Source organism: Eucyclogobius newberryi, unplaced genomic scaffold (assembly GCF_026437365.1).
Source record: "Eucyclogobius newberryi isolate DKJ021-1_F unplaced genomic scaffold, fEucNew1.0.hap1 SCAF_13, whole genome shotgun sequence".
Lineage (NCBI taxonomy): Eukaryota > Metazoa > Chordata > Actinopteri > Gobiiformes > Gobiidae > Eucyclogobius > Eucyclogobius newberryi.
This window is the reverse complement of record NW_027315757.1, coordinates 23,529,548-23,541,169: the sequence shown is the minus strand read 5'-3', so window position 1 is coordinate 23,541,169 and position 11,622 is coordinate 23,529,548. Positions and strand designations below refer to the sequence as shown.

At 46.2% G+C, this 11,622-nt stretch overlaps 1 protein-coding gene across 1 annotated transcript; it reads left to right on the top strand.

Moving 5' to 3' along the window:
• Positions 1–5,047: 5,047 nt before the first annotated feature.
• Positions 5,048–11,002, top strand: ramp2 (receptor (G protein-coupled) activity modifying protein 2). The gene is made up of 6 exons (XM_072442979.1): positions 5,048–5,247; positions 5,619–5,675; positions 5,754–5,789; positions 9,355–9,387; positions 9,484–9,658; positions 9,801–11,002. The coding sequence occupies exons 1-6, from the start codon at positions 5,142–5,144 to the stop codon at positions 10,048–10,050; spliced, it is 657 nt and encodes a 218-aa protein (XP_072299080.1). The 5' UTR covers positions 5,048–5,141; the 3' UTR covers positions 10,051–11,002.
• Positions 11,003–11,622: the final 620 nt, after the last annotated feature.

Here is an 11,622-nt window from a genome sequence, read left to right as displayed (position 1 = left end):
AGTCACCAAACCACGAGAGTCACCAAACTACGACAGTCACCAAACCACGAGAGTCACCAAACCACGAGAGTCACCAAACCATGACAGTCACCAAACCACGACAGTCACCAAACCACGAGAGTCACCAAACCATGACAGTCACCAAACCACGAGAGTCACCAAACCACGACAGTCACCAAACCACGACAGTCACCAAACCACGAGAGTCACCAAACCACGACAGTCACCAAACCACGACAGTCACCAAACCACGAGAGTCACCAAACCACGAGAGTCACCAAACCACGAGAGTCACCAAACCACGACAGTCACCAAACCACGACAGTCACCAAACCACGAGAGTCACCAAACCACGAGAGTCACCAAACCATGACAGTCACCAAACCACGACAGTCACCAAACCACGAGAGTCACCAAACCATGACAGTCACCAAACCACGAGAGTCACCAAACCACGACAGTCACCAAACCACGACAGTCACCAAACCACGAGAGTCACCAAACCACGACAGTCACCAAACCACGACAGTCACCAAACCACGAGAGTCACCAAACCACGAGAGTCACCAAACCACGAGAGTCACCAAACCACGACAGTCACCAAACCACGACAGTCACCAAACCACGACAGTCACCAAACCACGACAGTCACCAAACCACGACAGTCACCAAACCACGAGAGTCACCAAACCACGACAGTCACCAAACCACGACAGTCACCAAACCATGACAGTCACCAAACCACGACAGTCACCAAACCACGACAGTCACCAAACCACGACAGTCACCAAACCACGAGAGTCACCAAACCACGACAGTCACCAAACCACGAGAGTCACCAAACCATGACAGTCACCAAACCACGACAGTCACCAAACCACGACAGTCACCAAACCACGACAGTCACCAAACCACGACAGTCACCAAACCACGACAGTCACCAAACCACGACAGTCACCAAACCACGACAGTCACCAAACCACGACAGTCACCAAACCACGAGAGTCACCAAACCACGACAGTCACCAAACCACGACAGTCACCAAACCACGAGAGTCACCAAACCACGAGAGTCACCAAACCACGACAGTCACCAAACCACGACAGTCACCAAACCACGAGAGTCACCAAACCACGAGAGTCACCAAACCACGAGAGTCACCAAACCACGAGAGTCACCAAACCACGACAGTCACCAAACCATGACAGTCACCAAACCACGACAGTCACCAAACCACGAGAGTCACCAAACCATGACAGTCACCAAACCACGAGAGTCACCAAACCACGAGAGTCACCAAACCACGAGAGTCACCAAACCACGACAGTCACCAAACCATGACAGTCACCAAACCACGACAGTCACCAAACCACGAGAGTCACCAAACCACGACAGTCACCAAACCATGACAGTCACCAAACCACGACAGTCACCAAACCACGAGAGTCACCAAACCACGACAGTCACCAAACCACGACAGTCACCAAACCACGAGAGTCACCAAACCACGACAGTCACCAAACCACGACAGTCACCAAACCACGAGAGTCACCAAACCACGAGAGTAACCAAACCACGAGAGTCACCAAACCACGAGAGTCACCAAACCACGACAGTCACCAAACCATGACAGTCACCAAACCACGACAGTCACCAAACCACGAGAGTCACCAAACCACGACAGTCACCAAACCACGAGAGTCACCAAACCACGAGAGTCACCAAACCATGACAGTCACCAAACCACGAGAGTCACCAAACCACGACAGTCACCAAACCATGACAGTCACCAAACCACGACAGTCACCAAACCACGAGAGTCACCAAACCACGACAGTCACCAAACCACGAGAGTCACCAAACCACGAGAGTCACCAAACCATGACAGTCACCAAACCACGACAGTCACCAAACCACGAGAGTCACCAAACCACGACAGTCACCAAACCACAACAGTCACCAAACCACGAGAGTCACCAAACCACGAGAGTCACCAAACCACGAGAGTCACCAAACCACGAGAGTCACCAAACTACGACAGTCACCAAACCACGAGAGTCACCAAACCACGAGAGTCACCAAACCATGACAGTCACCAAACCACGACAGTCACCAAACCACGAGAGTCACCAAACCACGACAGTCACCAAACCACGACAGTCACCAAACCACGAGAGTCACCAAACCACGAGAGTCACCAAACCACGACAGTCACCAAACCACGAGAGTCACCAAACCACGAGAGTCACCAAACCACGAGAGTCACCAAACCACGAGAGTCACCAAACCACGACAGTCACCAAACCACGACAGTCACCAAACCACGACAGTCACCAAACCACGAGAGTCACCAAACCACGACAGTCACCAAACCACGACAGTCACCAAACCACGAGAGTCACCAAACCACGACAGTCACCAAACCACGACAGTCACCAAACCACGACAGTCACCAAACCACGAGAGTCACCAAACCACGAGAGTCACCAAACCACGACAGTCACCATACCACGAGAGTCACCAAACCACGAGAGTCACCAAACCACGAGAGTCACCAAACCACGACAGTCACCAAACCACGAGAGTCACCAAACCACGAGAGTCACCAAACCACGACAGTCACCAAACCACGAGAGTCACCAAACCACGACAGTCACCAAACCACGACAGTCACCAAACCACGACAGTCACCAAATCACGACAGTCACCAAATCACGACAGTCACCAAACCACGACAGTCACCAAACCACGACAGTCACCAAACCACGACAGTCACCAAACCACGACAGTCACCAAACCACGACAGTCACCAAACCACGACAGTCACCAAACCACGAGAGTCACCAAATCACGACAGTCACCAAACCACGACAGTCACCAAACCACGAGAGTCACCAAACCACGACAGTCACCAAACCACGACAGTCACCAAACCACGAGAGTCACCAAACCACGAGAGTCACCAAACCACGACAGTCACCAAACCACGACAGTCACCAAACCACGAGAGTCACCAAACCACGACAGTCACCAAACCACGACAGTCACCAAACCACGAGAGTCACCAAACCACGAGAGTCACCAAACCACGAGAGTCACCAAACCACGACAGTCACCAAACCATGACAGTCACCAAACCACGACAGTCACCAAACCACGAGAGTCACCAAACCACGACAGTCACCAAACCAAACCACGACAGTCACCAAACCACGACAGTCACCAAACCACGAGAGTCACCAAACCACGAGAGTCACCAAACCATGACAGTCACCAAACCACGACAGTCACCAAACCACGACAGTCACCAAACCACGACAGTCACCAAACCACGAGAGTCACCAAACCACGACAGTCACCAAACCACGAGAGTCATCAAATCACGACAGTCACCAAACCACGACAGTCACCAAACCACGACAGTCACCAAACCACGAGAGTCACCAAACCATGACAGTCACCAAACCACGACAGTCACCAAACCACGACAGTCACCAAACCACGAGAGTCACCAAACCACGACAGTCACCAAACCACGACAGTCACCAAACCACGACAGTCACCAAACCACGACAGTCACCAAACCACGACAGTCACCAAACCACGACAGTCACCAAACCACGACAGTCACCAAACCACGAGAGTCACCAAATCACGACAGTCACCAAACCACGACAGTCACCAAACCACGAGAGTCACCAAACCACGAGAGTCACCAAACCATGACAGTCACCAAACCACGACAGTCACCAAACCACGACAGTCACCAAACCACGACAGTCACCAAACCACGACAGTCACCAAACCATGACAGTCACCAAACCACGACAGTCACCAAACCAAGAGAGTCACCAAACCACGAGAGTCACCAAACCACGACAGTCACCAAACCACGACAGTCACCAAACCACGAGAGTCACCAAACCACGACAGTCACCAAACCATGACAGTCACCAAACCACGAGAGTCACCAAACCACGAGAGTCACCAAACCACGACAGTCACCAAACCACGACAGTCACCAAACCACGAGAGTCACCAAACCACGACAGTCACCAAACCACGAGAGTCACCAAACCACGAGAGTCACCAAACCATGACAGTCACCAAACCACGACAGTCACCAAACCACGAGAGTCACCAAACCACGACAGTCACCAAACCACGACAGTCACCAAACCACGAGAGTCACCAAACCACGACAGTCACCAAACCACGAGAGTCACCAAACCACGAGAGTCACCAAACCACGAGAGTCACCAAACCACGAGAGTCACCAAACCACGACAGTCACCAAACCATGACAGTCACCAAACCACGACAGTCACCAAACCACGAGAGTCACCAAACCACGACAGTCACCAAACCACGAGAGTCACCAAACCACGAGAGTCACCAAACCACGACAGTCACCAAACCACGACAGTCACCAAACCACGACAGTCACCAAACCACGAGAGTCACCAAACCACGAGAGTCACCAAACCACGACAGTCACCATACCACGAGAGTCACCAAACCACGAGAGTCACCAAACCACGAGAGTCACCAAACCACGAGAGTCACCAAACCACGAGAGTCACCAAACCACGAGAGTCACCAAACCACGAGAGTCACCAAACCACGACAGTCACCAAACCACGACAGTCACCAAACCACGAGAGTCACCAAACCACGACAGTCACCAAACCACGACAGTCACCAAACCACGACAGTCACCAAACCACGACAGTCACCAAATCACGACAGTCACCAAACCACGACAGTCACCAAACCACGACAGTCACCAAACCACGACAGTCACCAAACCATGACAGTCACCAAACCACGAGAGTCACCAAACCATGTGCAAAAGGGAAGCAATGATGTTTATCTGTACAAATATCAGACGAATAAGTGTGCATTTAGCTGGAAGGAAACTCATTTTCTGTAGCTATATTGCTGCGATTTTCAATGTGTTCATCCAGATTTTGAAATTGGTGCTAAAACGTCTGTAAATGTGGGGCCAGAGGGCGACCAGCTGAGACACTGGACTGATGCTCTGAGCTTATCCCCGAACTCCTGTCTCTTATCACTGTCGGCACCCGCCCATCTAAGGAAACGTGTGCTTCCTGTTGATTTAAAGGGCTTTCGTAAAGAGATGGGGCTCCAGAGCGGCATAGAAGAAGAGCACGCGATGACAGGCCAAAACCACAAACGACGAGAGCTGGCTGTTTTATTATGTTGCAGTTTAATTATCCTCTGTGGTAAGTGTAACTATACGATTACTTTACTCTGCTGTTTACGGTCAGTCATCTAAGCTTGTAAGGGCCTTTGGAAATGTTTATCTAGTGGTATGATGATGATGAAATTGTTTTGAGCTTCTTTTTTTTTTGTTAACAAGATACGCAATAAAATGCTTTTCAAAAAATGAACAAAATGTACATAATGTGATGTTATATTTTAGTTGCATTGTAAATATATCACAGGATTTCCTTGTGGCTGAGTTAAACAATGGGAGGATGCATTGACCTGCTCATTCCCCGAGCGATTTCCTTTCACCTATAAATATTTTCCTCTTCTTCGTACAATGTTGGAATAGCTGAAATCGCATTTGAATTGTTTCCTTTGTTTACAGCAAGACAAACTCTTTGTCTTATAAATGAAAAAAATGTAGTTGAACCCACGACGTCAGGTTTGTGTATATATTGTTAATTCAAATGAATAAACATGATCTACGTTTAATAAATACTAAAAGTGTATTTTCCTACAGAGCACGTCTCTTTCAACACGATAGAAAACGCCTCGAGTAAGTTATGATTATGTTCTACTTGTTTCTACAAACCATGCTGTTCTGTATTGTACAAAGACTTGGCTAAAATCTGATTTGAGATTAAGTTGCACTTTTGTAATCGCTGCAGGACGCTGCGTCATGTGTGTCCACTTTCACTGCTGTTACACAAGTGGACACGTTCCCTGTAGAGAAAGAAACAACGTGTGTGTCAGATTGTTTTGTCAGGACTAAAAATCTGTCAAAAGTGTTATGATTGTGTGGTTGATTTAATCCAGGCCCAATGGTCCACAGGCCAGTTTATGTTTGTGCCACTCCCACACACTACTGTAATAAGACTGCTGCTATAAAACACGCCAAATGAACAAGTGAATCACTGCACTGCAGATCTGCACCGCTGAGGGTGCGTCTGGTTTGAGCCCATTTTAGTTCTAATAAACAGACCCTGTGCTAGTCCTAGACCAAATGTTGCTTTTAACACCACGTACTGTAAGTTGTGTGATCCTCTGTGTTATTTATTGATTTGTATTGATTTGACTTATTTATTGCTATTTTACAGTTTAATGCTTTTATGGTTTTGTTTTGATTTGACTGGTTTTATTGGTTTGTGGCCATACATAAAGTCACACATCGTGTCACAAAATATACTTCTCCATAATGGTCACATTTGCCTTCCACTTGTCTCGCCAGAAATAGACACTCAAGGACACAAAAACATCTTGCAATGGCTTTGAAATGTAACTTACTTTATGTTTGAGGGAGGCTGGCTCAGTCTCCAGTGCCACTGTACCCAGACGTGTTTAATACTCTTCTTTTTAGAGTATTTTTGTTTCTTTATTGCTTCTTCTAAAAAACGCTGGCTGACCTGCTAAAGCTCATTCATCGCTGCTGTAGATGACAAATATATGAGCACGTCACTGCCAAGTCCTCCCTGTTTGTATTGTTATTATGGTCCAACATCAGCTCGTGGGGAGGTCTGTACTGACGGGGGGCAGTGGGCTCTAGCTCCCATGACGCTTTGAGGTCAGAGGTTAAGTTGAACCTCATAATGCACAGTCCCCCACCTGGCTCCACTTCCTGTATTTGCTCACCACTCGCCCCATGCAACATTTGTGATCAACGCATGAACTTTTGGGGTTGTGAAACCGCGGTAACATGGCGCACACTGTCTCTTTAACCACGGCCATGATTTCCCCCCCGACTTTCCCCCCTGAAGCTCCGCCTCTGCCCAAAGACACATTTCCTCATGTCATTACTAAATCAAAACTCTGCAAACAGATGTTGAGAGGGGCCCATTGTGGTAACAGTGATACAAGTGAATAAGTCGCTCGTGAGAAAACATGCACCACGCGTTTCATTTCGATCGGGCCAATGGCTCGCTCAGACGCCTCGGAGTTGAACTTGAGCAGCTGCACCCCACAGACCCTCTCCTGACAGAGACTTTCCCACACGCACATATGGTGGAAGTATCAGTTTGTTGCTTGTGCAGCACGTGTTGTGATAGCTGGCTTTAAACAGCTGCTCGCACTGCTGCAGGGTCACATCTGAAATAAGCATGTCTTCTGCTCTACATCCACAATAAAAGTGGGTCAAGTATTGTCACGATCCAGAAAATGCTATAAAATGTTCTCACAATTAAATAAACACACATTTGTCTTGGATCGCGACAATGCACTTTTCCTCTTTTGTGACCCCAAGAAGGAACTGTCCTCCAATATTAGAACATCTTTAAAACAAAGACGTTCTAACCAACAAATAGTATTTTTCAAGGTTTTTGGGTGAACAGAAAAAACCTTTTGCGAGGACGCACAGACGGGAACGGATTTTTGGCTGTAAAAATCTTTCTGATTGGCCGAGGATGGAGCCACCAGGCGCATTCGTGTTTAGCTGCGCCTCGTCTGGATGATGGACAAAAGTTGAAGTGTCCAGTGAGGGCGTAGAAACAAGCCCAGCAGCCTCGCGCAGACCAATAGGGTTAAACCAGAAACGCCGACGTCAATCGACGCCATGGGATCGTCCAATGATACATAGATGCAGCTATAGATATTTATTAAGGGGCATTGAAGAAATAAAATGTAGCTGACAAATTTCCTGAGGACAAAAGTGAACCTTAAAGTCAACACTTTTCAGTAAAACAAAGGGGATATGATTATTATAAGATTGCCAAACATTTTGCCGTTTTTTCTCCAATTTGGCAATCTTGGTGACGTGATGTTTATAATGGCACTTCCTTTTTTGACATGACCAATAAATATGACATAGGGGGAGGTAGTTCCACAACTGTTATTACGCAACCAAATAAACCAGTAAACAAGGGCCAATATCCATATACATCACGCAATAGCTATGATTTGAAAAATAATACAAAACAATACACCTGACAACAACTTTATATTGTTTGATGATAGTTTCAAGTCATAAAAAGGTGCATGCAAATTTTCTCTGCATTTTTGATGGAACTGCACTTTTTGATGACACAAGTCAGCACTACTTCCTGTAATTTTCAATATATATTCGTCAAATTTTCTTCCCAAACCGCAACTGGAGTGATGAAAAACTATGATAATTATTTACCACAGGGACTATCTCACCAAACATTGCCACTATTAGAAAACCATGAGAACCTGTCACATGGGCTTTAACCTAAACTTAAATGTAAAAAAACAAACAAATTCAAACATAACACACAAAACCTTTCTACCTGACTTTCCACCTTATCTTGTTTCAAAGCCAAATAAAAGTAAATCAGAATAAATGAATAGAGTTGCATCAGGAATGACGGGGAAACAATGCCAAATTAGTGAGCAAATCATGTGCACTAGACACATGATAATTTCCCTCCTTTCGGTAACTTCACAATCTTAAATGTTTACTTATGTTTCCTCTTTGGCAGAGCGGCCCGAAAGGCAAATAAATCACACGCTGTGTGCTGGCCAGGCCCAGGACTGTGAGAAAACTGTGCGAGTAAGAAGAAGAAGAGTTAAAGACTAAAGGGTTTTCAGATGTGCGTCCTGCCCATGCGTTCGCTCTTTGGGTGTGCTCCCTTTTATTTGGGAGGATGGAGAGGACAATCTTTTGTAGCCTCCACCCCTTTGAAAAGGAAGAAGAAAACTCCAAAAAGAAACGTGCGTCGGGGTAAAGCGGGAGCTGCTGCCAAGGGGAAAGGGCCAGCTCTCCGTGCACATCTGGTGACCGCGGGTAACACTGTTTGGACATCTGGTAACGGAGGGTAACGCTTCCATACATCCACCCGGGCCGGTTTCCTGTTATGTTGCGGCGTATAGCGTGTGGGAAGCGGTCTATACATGCTGATCATCTGGAGACAGGACACCCTTTCTCTTTTCCTCTGACATGAAGCTAGTCCTGGCCTTCATTTGCGTAGCTCTGTCTGCTGTCTACGGTGAGTGAGTGTGTGGTCCTGTGCAGCTGCGAATGCCGCACCGACCGGCAATACCTTGAAGGCATCTAATGAGGAGCAACGGTTTCTGATTTAAAGTGACACATTGCATGCATTTTACAGGCCCATTTGGTAGATCAAAGAGGCCTTATGGTGGAGGATTTAACATGTTTTGTTTTCTTTTAGATGCCAGTGTTTTAAACTGTACCTCATCATCAAGTAGGTTACTTCTCTCACTTCTGCACAATTTATTATGAATGAAAGCATCCGTATTCTCGCTTTCTTTGAAACACTCTCCATTTACTGCTTTTCTAGATTGTGGGACCAACAGTCCAAACTGCATGACAATGTGTAGCATCTGCGATGACATCTTTCCTAGCAACAGGATGATTTGTCTCTCTGAACTTCTTAATGGTCTGTGCCTATCAACATTCCACTCAGCCATGACGGAAAGTAACTCCGACTGGTGCGTTTGGAGCAACGTGAGCGGGTAAGTGGTACATTTTGATGCCAGATGATCTTTAGAAATGAACTAAAACAATCTGTTGGGACATTCAGAGATGAGTGCACCTGGACAGTAGCAACAAAATTGTAGTTCTTCTTACAAATGATCCTTCCTTCTCCGTCCCCAGTTTGTACAGTAACCTCAGCCTTTGCACTGAGGAGATATCGGACTGCCTGTGCATCCCGTGGCCCAATCCTCTGGTGGAGCAAAAGATTTTGGAAATTCACTCTGAGTATTTCCAGGACTGTCCATCAGAGGAGCTGATTGACCCTCCGCCTGTGATTGTCTTTGCTCTGGTCATCACACCTATATGTCTCATACCGGTCATGGTCAGTTTAGTGGTGCTCAAAACCAAGAACGGAGATTGCAGCCAATAGATACACTATTTCTGACTTTTGGGGCCACTCAAGGAGTGATAGGCATTGCTTTATACTATAAACAGACATGGCAGACAGGACCAGGGACTGACATAGAGCTAAAGGCTTTTATGGTCCTGTGTCCTTAGACTGTTAAACTAATTATTTATAAATTGTATTCATTTGCACATATTAATTATTTTGTAAAACTGGAAATCCCAATTGATTTTTATTGATCTGACTCAAGACGAGGGATAAGTGTTTCCCAATCATCTCAATCTATTTAAATGATATGATGCTGCAGTAGCATATTGTGAATGTTTTAAATCAGGGTTTGAAGGACAAAGGCTTTGGGGCTTGATACTTTTACTGTTGCTTAATTTAACTTGTATGTTAACAAGTATTATTAAGGCCCCTGAATGTGCCTTATCCACTGTATTATTATTGACATGCAGTGTTTTTACACTTGTGGTTAAAATAACTGTCCCTCGATGTGATGAATGACAATAGTCCTCCACATAAGGATGGAGGACTTGAATCTTATTGGTCCAGCCTGAAGTATGGATCTAGTTATGTGAGGGTCTGGGTCAGAGGTCACAGATGGGACACTAGTGCCAGGAAATGTTCTTTTTTCTGTGGGGCTGCTTCAAAAGATCACTTTCTTCTGTCCAAATGCTGAAAAGGATCACAAACCAGTTGAAAGAAGCGATGTTATGTGATTGTGTTATAACCTGATACATTAGTAATGGTGTTCGTGAAATACGTATAATGACACACAGATCGACTTATGATTTGAAGTTAATATTTAAGACGACAAAAGCATATGTACATGTTTTTCATGTGGTTACGTGATGTATTGTAATCTTGTAAAACGCTCTGGATTTTACTGTAAGATCTGCAAGTGCAACGCGCAGAATGTAATGTTAAATATTTATTCTGTTAAACTTATAAATATATTTGCTACTTTTCCCAATGTGTTGCTTATTCAGTCATAAATCATATTATATTTCAAGTTTACCAAGTGATCTACTCAAGTACATCTCATTATAAGGCCTTTTTGTCCACATTTATTCACAGTTTCCTTTGAAGTCATCGTGTAACACAGAGAGAGCGAGCGAGAGAGTTCAGCCCATTAACAGATTTGCAAAGTCACTGCAGCTCCATGACATTTGCCCTGAGTCGTTTTTGATTAAATCGCGGCGTCCCTTGAGTGGGGGACCAGATGGCAGTGCTTTCGGGCCCTCAGGTAGAGTTTCACTGTCTCCTCTCAGGGCAGTATATCGTCACTGTGCTGCAATGAGCTGCTATGTCCCTCTGACAGAAGTGATGTAGCACTCCCACGTGGACATCTCACTCTCTCTCTCTTCACCTCTCTCTCTCGCTCTCTCTCTCATCCTCTCCCTTCCTCTTCCTCCCCCTAAATGCAGTGTATGTGTGGCAGGACGTGTGCATGTGCGTGACGGGATGGGTGGGAGAGAGTGTTGCCTGACCCTCTTCCTCTCCAGAGTCAGGGTCATTCGCCTCCACGCCCCCTTTTGTTCGAGCTGATACGCCAAAACATGTCTGGTGCAGAGGTTAATTAGTCACATGTTC

Excerpts from the sequence above, each read along its gene's own strand:
- ramp2 (XM_072442979.1), top strand. The coding sequence starts at position 5,142 with ATGGGGCTCCAGAGCGGCATAGAAGAAGAGCACGCGATGACAGGCCAA. Across the intron at positions 5,790-9,354 it reads CACGATAGAAAACGCCTCGA|ATGCCAGTGTTTTAAACTGT; the intron begins GTAAGTTATGAT and ends GTTTTCTTTTAG. Across the intron at positions 9,659-9,800 it reads GTTTGGAGCAACGTGAGCGG|TTTGTACAGTAACCTCAGCC; the intron begins GTAAGTGGTACA and ends CTCCGTCCCCAG.